We start from the raw sequence: 22,369 nt of genomic DNA on the forward strand, positions 1-22,369 counted from the left end.
CTCTAGACACACTATACACACACAATACATAAAGTACTATATGCACACACTACACTCTAAACACACATTCACACACACTGACACTCTATACACACACTGTACATGCTTCATACACAGTCCCTACTCTTTATATATTTACGCACACTGTGTACACACACACACACACACACACACACACACACACACACTCAGTACATGATGAAAGCTGATCGTCTCCTCTGTAAGTCTGTACACTGCGGTGGTTTTATTCCTGTATTTTGTTCCTGGTATCTGATTCTTTATCCGGAGTTCTTCCTCCGTCTCGTTTCCCTGTCTGGCGTCTGGACGTCTCGTCTGCAGAGTCCCGTAGCGTTTCTCAGGATGGGAGCGGACGGTTAAACTGATTCATTTAACAGTAACTCAGTGAGTGTGTTGTTTTCAAGACACGGCTCAGGGTTCGGGTACGAGAGCTTCTCTCATCTAACACAACATACAGGTGAAGGCCGCAGGTGTGTATTAATGATTAATCATTAACACTGTGATAACGACTGTGTGTGTGTGAAGATGAACGTAGTGAAGTTTCTCTGCAGGACGGACGGGGGAGTCTCGGCTGTTTCTGAGACCTTTAAAAACACTTACATAAAAAAAAAAAGGTTTTGCGCTGTTTAATTTTAGTGGTAGTGTCTGTAAAGAAAAATCCAGCACATGCCCTCGTACACACACACACACACACACACACACACGCATACACACAGCTTTTAAATTCTAAAATATTTATTACATCAGATTAAAGCATGAGTCCCACTTTACTGACAAAACCATCAGGGTCGGGATTAGAGAGAGAGAGAGAGAGAGAGAGAGAGAGGTCTGAGGGTTTAATACAGCGTGAGTGTGATGGAGGGAAGAGAATTGGGTTCGAGGATAAATGAGAGAATGGTGTGTGTGTGTGTGTGTGTGTGTGTGTGTGTGTTTTGGGAAGGTCATATGACCCGGCCTTTCTCTTTAATGGATCCATCTTCTGTTCCAAAGCTTAAGAGGATTCCATTACTGAGGTTTCCTGTACGTGTGTGTGTGTGTGTGTGTGTGTGTGTGTGTGTGTGTGTGCAGAGGCGAACCAAGGTGAAGTGGGGGCCCCAGGCAAAATGAATAGATGTGGCCCTTCTAAAAGATTATTTTATTAATATGTCTTTGGGACCTAAATATACATTTATACAACATAAAATAGTCAAAACACATCATATAAGATAAATAGTTTATTTTTAAGTGCAGATTTTTTGGTTATATAAATTATAATCTTCTTCTATAATCTTCTTTGATATTAATCTAAAATCCTAAAGATACAGAACAATCTCCTTCTTTACAGTAACGGATTGTGGCTTTAGACAGTGAGCTCACGAGCCTCAGCTACAGTAAATGCGGTCACTGCGTCCTCACATCCAGAGACCTTGGTCTGTTCCGTTCAGGTGAGGTTAGAGCCAGTGCTGAGAACCGCTCTTGGTTCATATGTTCATGTACCTCAAAGCTCCTCTCACCAGAGGCAGCGGGGATGAGAACTTAAGCAATGCTCCTATTAATAGAAATATATGGAAATCATCTTAATTCATTATTAAGTTATTATTAGTTTATCAACTGGCTGTGTTGATTTATTTGCTGGAGTTGTAAAGTAAATGTATTGAGATATAACACTATATCTAACGTGCTGAGGTTACCATGTTCCCTGTCAGAAGGATGGACTGGGGTACCTGGATCTCCCTGAGGTGGTGGTGGTGGTGGTGACGGGAACTCAAGCAACGCTCCTGAATACAGAAACATATGATTAGCATTTTAATTTAATCGTTTTAATTTAATTTACAGTTTATTAACTATTAGTTCATTGTTAGTTGACAACTAATTATGTGAACTCAACTATTTGAATGTAGAAGAGCTAAATAAAAATGGCAACTAAGTAAATGTAATGATATGTATTTAAACAGTTTTGTGAGCTCTCCACTGGCAGAAAACCACAGTAACCAAAACCTGCCAGGTGGTGATGTTCACCTCATTAACATTATCACCTACTGCAGACCACGTGTGACCCCTAGCCAGTAACACTATTAGAAATGAGACAATCTAGAACATTATTAAAGGAAAATAAGCTGGAACAACAAAAACACTGGTTTGTCATAGGGCTGGACGATATGGCAAGAATTTATATCACGATATATTTCTTAATTGTGGTCGATACGATATAATTCCGATATCGATATGGACAATATTAAAAATCCTCAGGAACAAACTGCGGAGGACACACACACAATGGACGTCTGCAAACTGAAGTCTATAATACCGCCAGGCTCCTCCTATTAAAATAATAAAATTTTTTCTTTAATAAAAACAGTACAAAAAAAAGGTTCACTTTTTTATTTGTATTTAGCATTTACAAACAAGAAATGTGAAATAAACTATCAAATAAATAAAACTCTCAGGAGTGTGTGTGTGTGTGTGTGTGCGCGCGCACACATAGACACACACTCGCCTTTACCCGAAAACCCCAACTCCTTTCAGCTTCGCACACACACACACACACACACACACACACACACTCTCTGCCTTACACACAAACTCCGCTCTGTCACGAAACACCAGAGGAGAGGAAAAACGGATCTTTACCCTCTATGAGACTTGCTTTTGCTTTATACACACTTGTGGTCAGTGTTATAGTAAACAGTACTGTTATAATGTTGATTATACCAGTGAGAGACGAGAACTAAGACCCAGCAGGGGAGATGATTACCCACAATTCCACAGCGCAAGAGAGAGAGAAACCGTTGGCTCATAAATTCAAATGTATATTGAAATATCAGGAATGTGTTTAAAAATCATATCACCGTTATTGAAAAAAATTCTATCACGATATATATTGATATCGAATTATTGTCCAGCCCTAGTTTGTCTTATAATTATAATTAAGTCATTAATGATCATTATCTCCATCACTTAACTAATCGCTGTCGTGTTTCCTCTCTTCCTCCTCTTCTTGTTTTCTTTTTCCCGCTTTTGGCTGACAGATGGGGGAAATGCGGGGGCCCAGGCAACTGCCTGTCTCGCCTGCCCTATTGCTACACCTCTGTGTGTGTGTGTGTGTGTGTGTGTGTTTTGAGTGAAGTCAGTGAAGCAGTGAGGAAATGAATCTATGATTAAATCGAGTGTTAATGCGTGCACATCTTCACAGAAAGCTCCGTGTTCACACGGCACAAAAACAATACAAATCTAAAACATTTTATCATGTAAGAAATTATTTATCCTGAATTTAATCAGAGAAAAAAACATCACAACACACATTATACACAACACACATTATACACAACACACATTATACACAACACACAACACACTCACATTTATGAGAAACCTCAGTGAAGTGTAACCTCCTCTGTTGTGATGATGGCTGGTACAAAGTGCACACACACACACACACACACACACACACTGGAGACTTTACCAGAGTGACTTAAAACCATGATAACAACTTTACAACAGAAGTAAACATGTTTACAGCCTGGTACACACACACACACACACACACACACACACACACGGGTCTGGGCTCCGGAGCTCGACTTCACATTCAGGATCCCTGTACAGGGGGTGTATATTTATGCAACTCATCTGTTAAATTTATATTAAGCAATAAAATAAGGCCTAATTAGGGGCGTGGCTGATTCCAAGGCGCTAGCGGTCTGCTGTGCATCACTTTAGCTAACGCGCTAGCTGTAATGAGGGTGGTTAACCTCACTAGCAGTACTGTGGAGCCGCGCAAGGCGGGCGTGTCGCGCACGGGTGTGTAGAGTAATTTATCCAAGCTAAAGCTAACATACCTAGCTTGTGGAGACTGAGTTAAGTAGGCGTGTTCCAACCAACAGCCAGGCTCTGTTCGCTCCGCCCATTTGCCCATTTATGGATTAACTGCGGTTTAGGCGGAGACAGTTCTGAGCTTCAACAGCGCTCCTCAGTGAACCAGTGGGTGGCGCCACTGAGTGTGTGTGTGTCCAGCTCTTAGACTGTCTGTGGGTTATATACATGTTTACTCTGTGTGTGTGTATGTGTGTGTGTGTGTGTGTGTGTGTGTGTGTGTGTGTGTGTGTGTGTTTAGCCCGGTGCTTTGGACATTTTGGAGTTTGGTCCTGAGAGACGGAACGTCACAAACTCACGAGTGCAGCTGGTGAGTTACACACACACACACACACACACACACACACACACTACAGTCACATGAGCAGAATTTCAGTTAACTATAATAATTTATAAATATAAAGTTAAATCTAATAATAGCTTCAATAAACTGATTTTATTCTCTTTGAGTCTCGTGTGTATAGAATCAAAATCGGAATCAGAATTACTTTATTGATCCCCGTGGGAAAATTCTCTGTATAGTGTGTGTGTATAGTGTGTGCATATACTGTGTGTACTGTACAGTATATAGTGTGTGTGTGTGTGTGTGTGTATAGTGTGTGTATAGTACAGTATATAGTGTGTGTATATAGTGTGTATAGTAATTATAATGTGTATAGTGTGTGTGTATATACTGTGTGTACTGTACAGTATATAGTGTGTGTGTGTGTGTGTGTGTATAGTGTGTGTATAGTACAGTATATAGTGTGTGTATATAGTGTGTATAGTAATTATAATGTGTATAGTGTGTGTGTATATACTGTGTGTACTGTACAGTATATAGTGTGTGTGTGTGTGTGTGTATAGTGTGTGTATAGTACAGTATATAGTGTGTGTATATAGTGTGTATAGTAATTATAATGTGTATAGTGTGTGTGTATATACTGTGTGTACTGTACAGTATATAGTGTGTGTGTGTGTGTGTGTGTATAGTGTGTGTATAGTACAGTATATAGTGTGTGTATATAGTGTGTATAGTAATTATAATGTGTATAGTGTGTGTGTATATACTGTGTGTACTGTACAGTATATAGTGTGTGTGTGTGTGTGTGTATAGTGTGTGTATAGTACAGTATATAGTGTGTGTATATAGTGTGTATAGTAATTATAATGTGTATAGTGTGTGTGTATATACTGTGTGTACTGTACAGTATATAGTGTGTGTGTGTGTATAGTGTGTGTATAGTACAGTATATAGTGTGTGTGTGTGTATAGTGTGTGTATAGTACAGTATATAGTGTGTGTGTATATAATGTGTATAGTGATTATAGTTTATATAGTGTGTGTGTATACTGTGTGTATATATAGTGTATATAGTGTGTGTGTATAGTGTGTGTGTATATAGTGTATATAGTGTGTGTGTATAGTGTGTATAGTGATTATAGTGTGTATAGTGTGTGTATATAGTGTGTATAGTGTGTGTGTATAGTGTGTGTATACAGTGTGTAGTTAGAGGACTTTATTGAGAAATCGTTCACATTATTGATTACACAATGTAGTAAAACACAGTTGTTATTAATTCCAGATGAATAATAAAAAAGGGCTCTTTAACCATTTAGGTGCTGATTTATAATAAAAAAATACTTTTATAGAGATTTGTGGGCGTGGCTAAATGTAATTAAGGTGTGAACACACGTGGTGATTGACAGCTGAGGTGTGTTTATCAGGTAGCAGGAAGGAAACCTGAAACTCGTGTAAATCCCATCAGGAATTAAAACAGTTACACACAACGTTACTGCAGAGTTACAGCACACACACACACACACACGCACACACACACACACACACACACACACACACACGCACACACACACACAGGCAGACGTTTGGCTAAATGAAGAAAAGAATATGAAACTAATAAAGCTCTAAACATTTACATATTATAAACCAGGACGACTATATTGTTATTATAGCAGAAATATAACGTGTGTGTGTTACTAACGTCTCACACACACCTGTACTGGTGTAAAAAGCTGCTGTTTTCATTCAGGCTTGACGTAAAGGTGACGTTATTTACACTAACGCCTGCTTTATCAACCACAGATATAATAAACTGTCTAAAGTACTGAAGCAGATAAAGTCCCCACTAACCATCTCTTCATCTCTCTATCTCTCCACCTCTCCATCTCTCCATCTCTCCATCTCTCCTTCTCTTCATCTCTCCATCTCTTCATCTCTCCATCTCTTCATCTCTCCATCTCTCCATCTCTTCATCTCTCCATCTCTCCATCTCTCCATCTCTCCATCTCTCCATCTCTCCATCTCTTCATCTCTCCATCTCTCCATCTCTCCTCTCGCTCTCCTTCACCTCATCATGGGTGTCATTCAGTAAGTATTCACTTTATAAACTCTGTGTGTGTGTGTGTGTGTGTGTATGAAGTTAAACTAAAGAATGTAAAAGTCTATGAACCAGGAATCAGAATAATAAAGAATCTTTATAACATTTGAGCAAAAATTAACAGATGAAATGATTTTCTTGTTGACTTTCAGAACAGAACACTGAGTTCTACAGGAGGGAGGTGACACCACACCCTACTGTTTACTGTTTACTGTTTATTTTATTTCATTCAAATCATCTCAGTCGCTCCTGCAGAACCCAACACACAGAGGAATATTAGTGTGTGTGTGTGTGTGTGTGTGTGTGTGTGTGGACGCAGGTTGAGCAACTCAAGCAGACTCTGGAACGAAGGAACCGAGTGAAGTCCTCTGTTTGCCTAGAAAGGTATTTCAGTTGTGTGTGTGAGTGTGTGTGTGAGTGTGTGTGTGTGTGTGTGTGTGTGTGTGTGTGTGTGAGTGTGTGTGTGTGTGTGTGTGTGTGTGTAAGTGAGTCCATTAGTGTTTTATAGCCCACACTTGCTGTCTCTTTCATTCCAGCCACGACTAATGGATCTTTTATGTAGAGTAGATTAGACCATAATGTGTGTGTGTGTGTGTGTGTGTGTGTGTGTGTGTGTGTGTAGTTTTGTTAAGTACAGCACCCAGTACATGAACCATGACCCGATAATGCAAGGCTGCCTTCCCAGCAACCCCTGGATCACAGATGACACCAGTTTGTGGAGTATTAATGCAGACATGTGAGTCTCACACACACACACACACACACACACACACACACACACACACACACACGGATTAGTGACACTGGTGTAGAATAAAATTGGATGAAAGAAATCCCTGAGAGTTCTTGCTGAGTAAATACTGACCCCTGCTGGTGTAAGTGTGTGTGTGTGTGTGTGTGTGTGTGTGTGTGTGTGTGTAAGAACACTTTATGCATGTTTTAAGGCCTGAGTTTACTGAACAGGGTTGCCATGCCAACAAAACTGCGTGTGGAGCGATGGAGCTTCAGCTTTATGGAGCTGCTGAACGACCCGATGGGCAGAAAGGAGTTCCTCACCTACCTGGAGAAAGAGTTCAGTGGTACACACACACACACACACACACACACACACACACACACACACACCTTAGTGACGTTTGTGTCTCCTCTCATCATTACACTCCTACTGTATTCCTTCACTCCTCTGTCTCTCTGTGTCTCAGCGGAGAACCTGTGCTTCTGGCAGGCGTGTGAGGACATGAGACACGGAGAAACGTCCAAAGTCCCAGAGAAAGTGGAGGAGATTTACAAGTAAGACTGACTCACACTGACTCACACACTGACTCACAATTACACTCACACTGACTCACACTCACACTGACTCACACACTGACTCACAATTACACTCACACTGACTCACACTCACACTGACTCACACACTGACTCACAATTACACTCACACTGACTCACTCACACTGTCTCACGCTGACACTGACTCACGCTGACTCACGCTCACACTGACTCACACTGACTCACACTGACTCACGCTGACTCACGCTGACTCACACTGACTCACGCTGACTCACACTGACTCACGCTGACTCACACTGACTCACGCTGACACTGACTCACGCTCACACTGACTCACACTGACTCACACTGACTCACGCTGACTCACGCTGACTCACACTGACTCACGCTGACTCACGCTGACTCACGCTGACACTGACTCACGCTGACACTGACTCACACTGAATCACGCTGACTCGCACTCACGCTGACTCACACTGACTCACTCACGCTGACTCACACTGACTCACTCACGCTGACTCACACTCACGCTGACACACACTCACACTGACTTACACTCACGCTGACTCTCAATCACGCTGACTCACACTGACTCACGCTCACACTGACACACTCACATTGACTCACGCTGACTCACACTTACACTGACTCACACTCACGCTGACTCACACTGACTCAAGCTGACTTACACTCACACTGACTCACACTGACTCACGCTGACTCACGCTGACTCACACTCACACTGACTCACACTGACTCACGCTGACTCACACTCACGCTGACTCACACTGACTCACGCTGACTCACACTCACGCTGACTCACGCTCACACTGACACACTCACACTGACTCATGCTGACTCACACTTACTGTACACTGACTCACACTCACGCTGACTCACACTGACTCAAGCTGACTTACACTCACACTGACTCACACTGACTCACACTGACTCACGCTGACTCACACTGACTCACTCACGCTGACTCACACTGACACACTCACACTGACACACTCATACTGACTCACGCAGACTTACACTCACTTACACACTCACACTGACTCACACTGACTTTGTGTTTGCAGCACTTTACTGTGTGTGTGTGTGTGTGTGTGCTGTACAGACAGTACCTCGCCCCTGGAGCCATAAACTCTGTGAACATTGACGGGAAGACGATGTCTGTGACTCTGGAGGGGATGAAGAACCCGGACCGCTTCGTGTTCGACAGCGCGCAGATGCACATCTACATCCTGATGAAGAAGGTGAGAGCTTTAGGAACACGGCGCGCACACACACACACACACACACATCAGAATTTATAGATAATTATAATAATTATTAGATATTAATTATAATTAATACTGAAATTATATATAAAATACATATTTACAGGAACAATGAGTTTTGTTGTGTGTGTGTGTGTGTGTGTGTGCAGGACTCGTACTCTCGCTACTTGAAGTCTGAACTGTACAAGAGCTTGTTAGTGAAAGCTTTTGTACCACAGGAAACAAAGAAGAGGTATAAACACACACACACACACACACACACACACACCATATATCAATACCAAATATTTATCATTAAAATGTCTTTTAAAAAAGCCCTTATACACCCCTGTGTGTGTGTGTGTGTGTGTGTGTGTGTGTGTGTGTGTGTGTGTGTGCGCAGTGTGTTCCCGTGTATGCGTCGTCAGCGAAACTCGAGCTACGCAGCTTCACTGGTACAAACAGGAGACGAAAACGGAAAGAACAGCGCTGGAACTGCAGGAACTTAATCTCTCTCTCTCTCACACACACACACACACACACAGTAGTTTATGCAAAGTATAGAACCGAAGTTCTGAGTTCGAAGCTGTTTTGATTTTGTTTGATGTTTATTGGTCAGCAGGTTGCCATGGAAACCCAGTAACAAAGTTTCTGTTTTAGTTTCTCACATCGACCTGATGAAAGAAGTAGACTTCTGTGTAATGCACCGACACACACACACACACACACACACACACACAGGCTGCATTTGTGTGATATTTCCTGCCTGTAGTGTGGAGGTCTGCAGTTAGAGACTATTCGAGATTATTTACTCACATTATAAATTATTATATTTATTAACACTAAACCGTTTCATCTCCTCATGTCGGTTTATTAGTTTCTCTTAATGTTAAATGTGTTTGTATGTATTTTTACTGAACTACTGTGTTGTTTAGTTTACACCTAATAAACACACACACACACGTTAACACCTCACACCAGCTATAGTGTGAAGAGTCTCTCATCAGAACGTGTTTCAATTCTGTGTGTGTGTGTGTGTGTGTGTGTGTGTGTTCCTCCCGAACCTGTCCTTATGAATCTCAGAAATAAAGCAGTGTTCAGCTCCTCACTCTCTGCACTAACGGCTCGTGTTTATGAAATATTCAGACACTGGAGTTAAAAACAGAAACGCGATCAATAAACAACGACTCTGCGACTCTTTCTGACCCGCAGCAGCACCGACGCGTTCACGGGCACGTACGGATGTGTTAAATAAAACACACTGAGCGTGTGGTCTTTCTACTGCGTGTGTGTGTGTGTGTGTGAGCTGCGGACACAGAGGGCAGAGGGAATAAACGAGTGTAGGGTCAGTGAGGAGATCCTCCACCAAAACACCACAAAAAAACAAAAGGACTTTTGTGGGACGTAATTGAGGAATCGCTTTATTAGGAATCATCAAAGGTTATAAATGTTTACAAAGTAACAGAAGAAAAAGTTGATAAAACATTCTTTGATTGATAAAACATTCTCATATTTTATTGTAAGTAACTTCATATTTTCCTCTGTAGAACCTGAGCTCTTATTAATCATCATTTCATCTCATACTTATGATCATCATACATACTTATGATTGCAATACTGGAACACAAACACACTACAGTGAAGTACCAAAGAGGTCCAGAGTCATCCATAGACCTTAACACCAGCTTCAGGGCCAAAAATGGCATAAAATAATAATTTAAAAATAAAAGGTTTCTCTCGTACACACACACACATACACACACACACACACACACACACACACTTGCTCAAACCAAAACTTCATGTATAATTTATAAAAGTGCCGTAAGCAGCAGTACTTTTCCTTTTTTAAAGGTGAATAAAGCTGCATTGTTTCTCCTGATTAAATCAAGACCCTGAACAGATATTAAAACACACACACACACACACACACACACACTCTCTCACACATGTTAGTGTATATAATAATACCCCTTTTGGCCACAGTAAAGGAACGAGTGTAAAGAAGAACTAGAGTGCAGTGCTACTGGCCGTGTCTAATGACACTGTAAAGAACAACAACAACAACAACACTTTCATCAGCAGTGACATCACACCCCTCCCCACCCCTCTGCGAGATGTTCATTAAGTCCCGCCCGCCGTGTTGTCGGTTCCGTTGTCGTTCCTTCAGGGTGTGACGTGAAGCTCCGTCTCCTGGTTCAGACACATCCTGTATCCGCAGAGTTTGCGCGGCCAGCCCCAGGGCGGGACGTTGTCCTCGCGCGGCGGCAGGAGGAACACCACGCTGGTGGCCACCATGATGTGCCAGATGGAGTGTGTGTAGTAGTAGTTGCTGTCGGTCTGAGCGAACGCGTACACGCACAGCCCGATGACCGCCGACGCGATGCCGGGTATCAGGAAGAAAACCCAGCGCTTCCACGCGGGCGGGTAACAGTGACGCCGCTTCACACTGCGATATATCTGTAAAGTGATTAAAAATCATCGTCATCGTCGTCATGGTGACGTGTAGAAGATCGGATTCTGACTGAACGCCATCAGACTCTTACCCAGGCAGTTAGCATGATGGCTAACGCAAACAGCACAGGACCTAGAAGGTTCCACAGGCCTCTGCGGTCCAGCTGCATCGCCATGGCGATAAGGAGCGTCCCGCCCATGAAGAGTACCTGCAGCATGGGAGAGACGCGTTATCTGATCTGACTGTGTGTGTGTGTGTGTGTGTGTGTGTGTGTGTGTGTGTGTGTGTGTACACTGGCCCTACGTATTTCAGTGTGTACTGCAGTCGGGCCATGCAGACGATGGTCACCCAGACGGCCACCACCGAGCCCAGGAAGTCGCAGAACTGCAGCGTGTCGTAGTCCATGATACAGAGCACGGTCACGCCGGGCTGGTCACACGCGTGGTAGAACTACACACACACACACACACACACACACTGTACATTATACAGTTAGTTAAAAACAATATTGAATTAAAAGAATGAAGTAAGAGCGTCGCTATGACATCATTAAACACGTCAGGTGTGTAACCATAGTGACGAGTTTATTTATTCATAAATAAACTGTGTACGATGATTATATCTGTCAATCAATTTATCAGCACTGTTGTTATTATCATTATTAATATCAATGACACTCACCGCTGACACACACCGTGTGTGTGTGTGTGTGTGTGTGTGTTGAAATCAGATCTGTCTGCGTGTTAATTAACAGTAAGATGAATGATTGAAGCTCAGAGCGTTCCGTAAGAGATGCGATCTAATACATCTGCGTAATGTAGCAGTGTGTGTGTTATGGCAGGTCCCACAGCGCCCCCTGGAGTCTGTAAGTAAACCGCGCGCGCCCTCAGCGCTTCATCACAAAAACTGTCAATATGACTTTACAGGAGTTCCAGGTGTGAAGTGTGTGTGTGTGTGGAGTGTGTGTGGGATACACACGGTGGAGAAGAACATGGTGAGGAGGTAGACGATGGCCTCGGGGTGGTACCCTCGGTACAGCGCCACCACGATGGGGGGGAGGAACAGCAGGTTACTGAGCGTGAGCAGGAGCGCCGCCGCTAACTGACGAGAGAACGACAGAGCGCTCGAACCGTCTGAGCAGCTCCACCCCAACCAGCCTGGGCGCACACACACACACACACACAAGGTTTAGAAATAAACAAGAAAAAAGCCACCTCTGTGAAGTGTGTGTGTGTGTGTGTGTGTGTGTCTCACCGGTGTTACACACACAGGCAGCGTACAGGTAGCTCTGTGAGCGCAGCAGCTTGCAGTCTCCGTACGGACCGCACTCGTCCACACACGCGCTCACACTCGCTGACACGCCCACCGCCGCCGAGACGTTCACACACGCCGCGCTGCTAACACAGACGCTACTGTCACCATGGCAACCACATTAACACTGTGCTCCAGCACTTCATGATCTCATCAAACCAGTTACAGGCATCTGGGTGTGTGTGTGTGTGTGTGTGTGTGTGTACCTGTCGTTACAGATGCTTTGCAGGCTCAGGTACCACGTCACTGCACGAGGAAATGGAATCCTCAACAACGTCCGCGTCTCGTTAACGCTCACCTGGAGAGGATACCCTGTCATGAACGCTACACACACACACACACACACACGCTTAAAATGTAAACACGTCACTATTTTTTATTGAGAGAGGTTTTTACGTGCGGTCCTGTGTGTGTGTGTTGGAGTGATAACACACCTGCATCACATGACTGGCTGGTGTTGAGCTGAAGAACAGGAGCAGAAGGTGTAAGACACGCCCTCACACTGGCCAATGGACCAATCACAGAGGTCTGGAATATCACACACACACACACACACACACACACACACACATGGCAGCAAATTGGAAATGTATAAGAGCAGTGAAACTATTTGAACATTTTGTTATAAGAACACACACATACACAGACACACACACCCACACAGACACACACACCCACACAGACACACACACCCACACAGACACACACACAGACACACACACCGTGTTGAGGTCGAGCTGCAGGATGAGCGCCCCCCCACTGTCGGCGGACTCCAGCTCCAGGGGCAGCAGGGTGGGCGTGAGGGCGGGCGCGGTCACGCTGCCATTAGCGACAGTGAAGCGTACGGAGAAGACGTCCTGCGTCTCACGCAGCACCGCCGCGGTCCGGAGACAGGAGTTACTGAGGGGCGCGGCGAGGGACGAGGCGCTCAGGGGGAACGACACGTTCACGTCTGACTCCACGCTCGGGGGGGCACAGCCCACTGGGGGACAGAGAGAGGGACAGAGAGAGAGAGAGAGACGTATTATTACTACTATTATAATAAAAATATGTACATATGCTGACAAGAGTCACTTTATCTGGACTTTAACTCTTCAAACTCTGTACTATGTTTATATTCATTTATTTATTATTACTCTTTCTACACTTTTTTTTCAGTTTTTACTCCTGTTATTTTATTGTGATTTATTTCTAAGCTTTGGCAAAACCAATGTAAATATCTCTCACGCAAACAAAACACCTCCGAGTCTTGAATCAGAGAGACAGAGAGACAGAGAGAGAGAGAGAGAGAGAGAGAGAGAGAGAGAAACAGAAAGAGAAAAAGAGAGGGAGAGGGGGAAAGAGACAGACAGAGAGAGAGACAGAGAAAGAAAAGGGAGAGAGAGAGAGAGAGAGAAAGACAGACAGAGAGAGAAACAGACAGCAAGATAAGCAGGGAGAGAGAGAGACAGAGAGAGACAGAGAGAGAGACAGACAGAGAGAGAGACAGACAGAGAAAGAGAAGCAGGGAGAGAGAGAGTTTAATTGCTCTTTATTACTATGGGTCACACTTTGTTAATACTTGTTTTAACAATTTCAACATTACATTATATCACATAAGTACCAAAGAAGGAAGAAGTAAACTACATCAAATGTGAAAAAGATAACTCTTCTTCAACAACTGAGTACAAAGCCCCATTACGACTCCATTTCATCTCAATGAAATGTTGTCAAATCCTTTGTAGACTCATAAAAAACAAAAATCAATCAACACTCGTGATTCCACCAGATTTAGAAACATTGCCACCATGTCTTCACCAGACAACCTTATTTCTCCTGCTCATATAAATGGCTAACTTGGCCTGACCTAGGACAAAGTTCAAAAGCTGACATGTGACCCTATTAAATCAAACATAATTAAAACCAAAGATAAACATTCTCATTTAAAACAATTCATTAAAGGAGGTGAGATTTTTTTCCATAAGTAAAAATAAAGGTTTCAGTCTGTCACATTCCATGAAGGCATGAAAGACAGTTTCTCTTTTTGAACAGAAAGGGCAATCAGCAATGACTTCAGGATTAAGAACTGAGACACAAGCATTAACTGCAATGGCACAGTGAAGAAGTCTCCACTGTATATCCCCTTCACGTTTAGATAACGGTGGATTATGCAGTGACCTCCATTCAGGTTTTACATTTTCTTCTACACCCAATATTTTACACCAGGGCATGTCTACTTTTTCATTCAGTACTTTTTTATTCAAGACTTTAACACATATTTTGTAAAGATCTTCGCCAGGATCTGTAGACAAGTCCAAGCACAAGGGTTTTTCAGCATCTAGAAAAGGTCCCTTACAACCCTCCAGTTTGGATAACAAGGTAAAATATAAAATTCAAATTTTATTTGTCACATACACAAACATACACAGTACGAAATGTAGTGAAATGCATTATACGACTGCCATTGACCCTAAAAGAGAATTAAAGTTTACAAATAAGAAATAAATATGAATAAAAGAAATACGATAGAAATTAAATTAAAAAAATAAATGAAACTAGGAAAAATAGAACTAAAAATAAAAATAGAAATGTGCTAGGAACACAAAATCATTTGATAATCAAAAAAAAACCAACTGGAGAAATTACACAGCCTTAAAAAATACCTAACTGATGTTTAAAACTATTAAAACGATCTAGTCTTGCAAGAGACAGAGAATTATCGTAAGCATAAGCCCATGTATACTGTCTCTGTCCATCATGAAAATGTCTCCAAATGTCACATAAATCATTCATATTTATAACTTTAATAAGACGTTCACGTGAAAGCATGTGGGGCTCAGTGTGATTTCTGTCAATAGGATTTTCTGTACAATTAAAATCACCACCTAAAAATAAATATTCTTCTGTACTACAACTTTGTATTGTAGAACTAAGCATATCTAAAAACAACAATCTTTCCATTGCCAATGTTGGTGCGTAAGCACAAACAAAGATCAGAACATGTTTTTCAAAAATTGCTCTTATTTTTAAAAGCCTTCCTTTCACAATCTCATCAACTTGATATGAAATTGGACAAAAAAATGTTTAGAAAATAAAATCCCCACACCACCACCAAGTGTGGTTTTGTGACTTAGGACAGAAACACCATCCCATCCTGCATCCAATCAGCAGCATTTATAACGTCACTGTGTATCTCTTGAATAAAAATAACATCTATTTTTTTTGTTTAATAACTTCAAACAGTTCAGCTCTTTTTCCGTTATTTCTAGCACCATTTACATTAAGTGATGCAACACACACTTCAGTCATACTCATAAATAGAAACAGAAGTAAAACCAGACTACTATAAATCATTTTTATTAATTTAAACTTTTTCACCGCCATCATTCAGGTCCATGTTAAGTTTCCGCATTATGTTCTTTAACCGGGACACTTCTTTATTTGAAAAACTGTCTTCTGCCATGAGGCTTTTGTTTTTTTCTACACACTGTCCCACATCTGGGAAGTACTCATTGACTAGAACCCCTCTCTTACTCTTCGTTAACTTAAGGAACAGTTTAATATCATCTATGTCATAATTACGGTTGGAAAACTCACTTTGTGACAAAGTTACGCTTGAGTCAGATGACTCACTTTCACTCTCTGAATCGATCTGATCAGGAACATCTTCAAGATCTACTTTCTTAGCCTGGCGAGAATTGTTTACTTTGTCTGACTTTTTCCTTTTCAGTGGCACCTTAAACACTGTTTGTTCTACACCAGTTTCATTAGGCCTATTGTCAGTCTCTCGAACATCCCCAACGTTAATTTCCAACACCATTTTATCGCTTGACTCACCTTTGTCTCCCTCCTCTTCAACATCTTTTACACTTTGGGTTTCCTCCTCCACTGAAACCGCTGCACTCTCCTTGCAATCCTAGCGCCATGAGCGCTATCATGAGCGCTCACCCACGCCACCTCTGATTTCACCTCCGCGGAGTCTTTGGCCGATTGTTCCCCGTCATTAACTGCACTTTCCGCGCCAGCCACACGGCCACTCTCTCCTTGTTTGCTGGGACCAAATGGCCGATTGTTCCACAGCCAAAACATTTAATCTTGTCAGTGGTTATAAAAACCACATAATCAAAGTCATCCACTCGGAAATTCAGCGCGAGGTCTAGATCAGCGTCATTTGTTACAATCATGTAAACTGAGCGTCTAAAGGATACAACGTGTTTCAGTAAAGGAGAAACGCCACCAATTGGAATCTTATTAATGGAGGAGACCAGTTTTCCATAGCGGGACAGTGCTTGTGTTAAAACGTCATCACTAATAAACAGCGGGACATTCGAGATAGTGACTCGATTCCTCTCTGACATTATCATGTCCCACAACTTCACCCACAGCTAAACAACAACTCTCCACGCTCACTGCAGACGCCACTTTCACACCGTGACGACACGTGAGTGAGTTCAAACCCCGTGCACATGTACCCGGTGGTTCCCCATACACACAAACGCCCCACTTACTCCCAGCATGCACCAGAGAGAGAGAAAGAGATGGAGAGAAAGACAGAGAGAGAGACAGGTGAGTGAGTGAGCGTTAGTAACCTGAGCTGCTCCACACTGTTCCCCAGAGAAGGCGTAATTAAGACGTGACAGTGAGATAGGAAAGGGGCGTGTCCTCATCACCTGGACACTGGGAGTCATGTGACCCACCTGTGTAGTTGGCGCAGATGCTGAAGGCGGTGCTGACGTTGGCTTGACTGAAGTCCAGCGAGACTCTCACCCAGGTGTTCCAGGGCGGATTGGGGAGAGAGGCGGAGCAGGGCCCGCCCCCTGAGCAGTTCACCACCATCGCCGAGCTCCGGCCCAGAGAGGCGGAGCCTAATGTGATGGACAGCGAACAGTCGCTCACGGGAGCGGTCTGTACAGAGCAGGATTGGAGGAAGACGCCGAGCTCGGAGGAGAACTCAGGAACAAACACCCTGCAACAGAAGATCACACACACACACACACACACACACCATGACAACGGCATGTCTACACAACAGCTACGATAACACAACACACACACCGTGTTAATGCTAGAATCAGAGAATGAACACTGTCAGGTCCATAAGTATTGGGACAATGAGGTGGTGTGTGTGTGTGAGATCAAGTGATAAGGATGTGAGTGACATGTAATTCAGGGTTTTAACACACACACACACACACACACACACTCAACTAACTGCTGAGAGATTACAGTTAAATACTGAGCTGATAATATATATTTTAAATTTTATATATATAAAGTTTAAAATAAAATATAAACTAAAACATTATGAAGTTAAATAAAAAAGATGAGATGTGATCAGACTGAGAGTCTGTACGCTGCAGAGAAACTTTTTTCAGTTTCAGGAAACCTAGAGAGACCGGTCTGTGTGTGTGTGTGTGTGTATGGTTTGTTTTTTTAATAGAATTCTTTAACTAACAAAAACAAGTTCCTCTTACGTACGCATACTTCACAGGTCACACACACACGCACCTGTACTGCACGTGCTGTTGAGTGAGTGTTTGTGCGAGTGGAATGTTGGTTTGCAGGATCGGCGTGTCGACGGCTCTCCTCACGTACATTTGCGGCTGCAACGAGTACGAACACGATGGCAGTCCCTGCACACACACACACACACACCATTTTGTTTACAAGTGACTTTGTGCTAAATCTATTTTTTTGCTCACACACACACACAGACTGAAAGCATTTCTTTGCTAAAACTGCGCTAAGTCCTGCGCTCTGATTGGTCTAAAGGTGTGAGCGTTTCTATAGTAACAGCTCATTGTTCAGTAAGGAGTCTCCAGTGTCAGTGTTTTATTCCTCTGATGCTGCAGCAGACTGATGACTGAGTGAACACACAGCTCTAACACAGACCCGTACACATCCCCGGTTTACCTGCTGCTGTATCTTGCCGTTGTCTTTAGGGAGATGCGCGGCGATGAACCAGTCTCCGTCCGCGGGCCGCGTCAGGTTGAACAGCGTGACGCTGCCGCTCTGGGCGCTGCTCACACTCACGGTCAGGTTGAAGGCCAGCGAGAACGCCGTGGAGTCCGGGAACGCCGTGCCGATGGGGTTAATGACCGGCGGCGCTCCGGACCGGAAATGTCTGTCAGAGGGGCAATCATACACATACACACACACACACACACACACACACACACGCAGTTAGATTCATGTAAGTTTATTATAAATTAGAGATGATGATGAGAAGGGGGCGGTGCTTTCGGCACTGATGCAGCTGTCAATCATATGACATGTGCATTGTGATTGGTCGAGCTGCTGACTGCATAAAACTGTTATATTTATTAAACGTTACGTCATATTTGACCACTTGTGTGTGTGTGTGTGTGTGTGTGTTTATCTCACACAGTGATGTTCTGGTCGCCGCAGTTGAACCCCGAGCCGCGCGTCACCGTCAGGGACCAGCGCACAAGCTCCGCCCCTTCCGGAACCCGGAACCGGAAGAGCCGCGCGTTCCCGAACCAGGTGTACATGGAGAGCCTCTGAGGCGAGCTGGAGTAGAGCCCACTGACATGGCTGATTTCTGCCGAGCGGAAGTGACGTCACGGGAGGCGCGCGCGTAAACAAAACACATAAACAAATAAGACAACAGCACTTTCCTACATGTTAATGCAGTTTTATCTCTAACGGAACATATAGTTACAGATCCTGAGGTAAAGTGCTGCTTCCTCACACAATAAAATACTTATTCTTTATGAAGTTAAAGTTATATACACAGTAAACAAACAATAAAGTAAATAATTCCAGTTCTGTTTCCCAAATTAGGCGAGCAGTGTTTAAAGTGAACCTCCTGAGTAACTGTTGAGCTGATAAACTGCTGTTAAATCTCATTAAACTCACCGTGAGAGAGACAGCGGCTCAGCGCGAGACACAGACACAGACACCTCAGGGGAACTCCCGCCATCACACTAACACACACACACACACATATGAATAATGTCAAGAAAAAGGAGAATCACATACTTGTTCGGCGCTCTGTGTGTGTGTGTGTGTGTGTTCTAATCACTCATGTACTTCACTTCCGGGTTGCTTTATTTCCTCACCGCTTTTCCGGTTTAACCACGCCCCCACCAGCTCCGTGCGCTCTGATTGGTCAGTGAGTCTGCGCAGGTTACTCAACACTGGCAATTCATTAAATATCTGATTCTCTTTACTGTTAATAGCCTTAATACCCGTCTTTAACGGAGAAAGAGTTTGTAGAAACAGTTAAAAGGTTCAAGCTAAATGATGATCTTTAATGTAATCAGTGATATTAATATTATTATTATTATTATTATTTGTTGAAGCCCACCTACATGACTGTCTGTCTTTCAGCCAAAGTGAAAATATGAACTATAAAAATATTCACTTTATCTTTTCTAATTAATATCTATTGGTGCAGGTGTTTGTTTACATTGAGACAGTAGCGCATTAGTAGATTATTTTACAGTAGATTATTAAATCCCACACATAACTGTTCATAACATCACTTTTACTCCACATTTAGATTCACTGATGGTGCAGATTAAACTTCAGACAGAGATCTAAGGACTGCAGGAGATTCAGTAAAGTCTGTCAGACATACAGACATACAGACAACATACGTACTGTACATACAAACATACACTACTGCTCAAAAGTTGGTACACCCCTTCCACCTCCATGCTCGTCCCTGATGTTTATTTCTCTCTACACTGTAAAACAATACTGAAGGTGTTTATTATCCCAAACACACAATAATCTCCTCTGAACAGTTGATATTGAGATGTTTATCTGCTCCTTCTGCTCTGTAAAGCTTCATAACGGCTCTAATCTGAGCTGCTGGTTGTTAATTGGTGATTTCTGAGGCTGGTGACTCTAAATGAACTTCTCCTCTGCAGCAGAGCTCAGTTTTGGTCTTCATGAGAGACAGTTTCATCATCATGGAGCTCGATGGGTTTTACTAACACACTCGACACAATACTGTTCTTGTGAGACCTGGTCCGGAACACCAGACCTTCATGTCTTAAAGTCACAACTGACTGTCGTTGTTGTTGTTACATTATTACCCAGTTCTATGTGAATGTGTTATTTCATAGTTTTGAAATTCACAGTATTGCTGTAGAATGTAGAAAATAAATCAGTAAAGAAAAATTAATAAATTTGAAAGTGATCCCAAACCTTTAAGCGGTACATACAGACAGACAGACATACACATACGTACATACATATAGACAGACAAACTGACATACAGATAGATATGCAGACATAAAAACAGACATACATACATACATAAAGACACACACACACACACACACACACACACACATATACATTGGAACCTCGGATTACGAGCATAATTCGTTCCGGAAGTAAACTAACAGAATCACTGCTGTAAAGTCAAACAAACAAACCAGTGACCCAGAACCTTACCTCTGAAAAGAGTTTCTTCGGAGAGCAGAGTGTGTGTCTCTTGCCCTAATTTCTGTGCGTGTGTGTGTGTGTGTGTGTTTGTGAATGGGGGTTTCACACACACACACAGCCGGCACAATGTCAAATTACGCGCACGAGCGCGCACACACACACCGCTATAAAAAAGAAAATAGAGTTTTAACATCTGTATTGAGAATTTCTTTTGCCTTACTCGCGCACACACACGTGTGTTATAAGAAACAGTACACGCACGTACACACACGCGTCCGAACACAAAATAAAATATATTTTACACACACACAGGGTCACAGTGTTATAGTAAACAGTACACGCGTGCATGAATGTTGATTATACCAGTAAGAGACGAGCACTAAGACCCAGCAGGGAAAACGATTCCGCAGCACAAGAGAGAGAAAAACCGTTGGCTCAGTTGTGATCACGTGACGCTCAGCATCAAAACAAGAAGCGCATGCGTGAAACATGATATTCGGTGCTCGTAATCCAAGACACTTAAACAGGTTAAGACAGTTTTCTATACACTAAATCTGAACCAGCTGTTAGATTAGTTTTAGAAATGATAATGTAAGGTCGATATTTTGTCTTTATTTTCAGTGCATATACAGGTGTTGGCCAGCAGAGGTCGCCCCCACTGGTGAGTTTTTGAGTACAGTGGAACCTCGGATTACGAGCATAATTCGTTCCGGATGTGGGCTCGTATTCCAAAACACTCGTAAACCAAATTAAATTTTCCCATAAGAAATAATGGAAACTTAAATTATTCGTTCTACAGCCCCAAAAAATAAATACATAAAAATAACTAATACAAAATATTAAGTAAAAATAAAACAAATTAACCTGCACGTTACCTTTCAAAAAAGTTAAAAATAAATCCTGGCAGATAAGCGTTTCCCTTTGTGCATGCAGGCGCTGTGTGTGCGCGTGTGTGTGTGTGTGAGGCTAGAGTAAGTGGAGACTCTTGCTTTCAGCCCCTCCTGTTTCCCTTTCCTCATCTTACACATTAAAACTTTCTTCTCTCGTTTAAACACACTTACACACACATTAACGGGAAGACTGTTGTTCTGTTCTAAATTATTAAAGCTTCTCCGCTTTATTTTTATGTTGCTTGCGGCAGCGTAACAGCTCGTTAATCCATGCTCGTGCAATGATCCAACTAAAAAACTACTGAAGAACAAAACTCAGGCTCAATATCCTAACTTAAATCTCACATTCGTGTTCACACACACCGGACTGCATTACCCACAATGCATCTCCCGCACTGGGCTACACTTCCGTAAACAGCGGTCATAAATCAATGTCTCTCTCCCGCTACACTGTTTTATCTAAAAGCAATAAACATCGCTAATGACGCTACTGAGCGCAAACTAACAGAAT

At 42.7% G+C, this 22,369-nt stretch overlaps 2 protein-coding genes across 5 annotated transcripts in view; one reads left to right on the forward strand and one right to left on the reverse strand.

The window, feature by feature from the left end:
- rgs11 (regulator of G protein signaling 11) overlaps nt 1–9,754 on the forward strand; it is a 17,449-nt gene extending 7,695 nt beyond the window's left edge. Inside the window, exons 9-17 of one of the 2 annotated variants that reach the window (XM_053477125.1) lie at nt 4,112–4,180; nt 6,405–6,428; nt 6,567–6,631; nt 6,870–6,983; nt 7,211–7,326; nt 7,450–7,537; nt 8,661–8,799; nt 8,973–9,055; nt 9,206–9,754. In XM_053477125.1, coding sequence (XP_053333100.1) covers nt 4,112–4,180; nt 6,405–6,428; nt 6,567–6,631; nt 6,870–6,983; nt 7,211–7,326; nt 7,450–7,537; nt 8,661–8,799; nt 8,973–9,055; nt 9,206–9,311 — 804 coding nt within the window. In that variant the 3' untranslated portion in view covers nt 9,312–9,754. The remainder of the gene's footprint in view (nt 1–4,111; nt 4,181–6,404; nt 6,429–6,566; nt 6,632–6,869; nt 6,984–7,210; nt 7,327–7,449; nt 7,538–8,660; nt 8,800–8,972; nt 9,056–9,205) is intronic. The other variant, XM_053477126.1, reaches the window with a different exon arrangement.
- Nucleotides 9,755–10,195: 441 nt separating this feature from the next.
- On the reverse strand, nt 10,196–19,619 carry pgap6 (post-glycosylphosphatidylinositol attachment to proteins 6). 3 transcript variants are annotated; one of them, XM_053476432.1, is made up of 13 exons: nt 19,550–19,619; nt 18,932–19,109; nt 18,461–18,671; nt 18,056–18,180; nt 17,245–17,513; nt 13,291–13,550; nt 13,003–13,096; nt 12,775–12,892; nt 12,512–12,654; nt 12,236–12,414; nt 11,561–11,707; nt 11,349–11,465; nt 10,196–11,262 (listed from the first exon to the last, which is right to left on the reverse strand). In XM_053476432.1, exons 2-13 carry the CDS (start codon nt 19,057–19,059, stop codon nt 10,969–10,971), a joined length of 2,085 nt encoding a protein of 694 aa, XP_053332407.1. In that variant the 5' UTR covers nt 19,060–19,109; nt 19,550–19,619; the 3' UTR covers nt 10,196–10,968. The 3 variants fall into 3 exon arrangements, with proteins under 3 accessions (XP_053332407.1, XP_053332406.1, XP_053332405.1); XM_053476431.1 differs by having other exon boundaries at nt 12,512–12,651; nt 19,427–19,588; XM_053476430.1 differs by having other exon boundaries at nt 19,427–19,588.
- Between the last annotated feature and the right edge of the window lie 2,750 nt (nt 19,620–22,369).

This window comes from Clarias gariepinus, chromosome 18, assembly GCF_024256425.1.
Source record: "Clarias gariepinus isolate MV-2021 ecotype Netherlands chromosome 18, CGAR_prim_01v2, whole genome shotgun sequence".
Classification (NCBI taxonomy): domain Eukaryota; kingdom Metazoa; phylum Chordata; class Actinopteri; order Siluriformes; family Clariidae; genus Clarias; species Clarias gariepinus.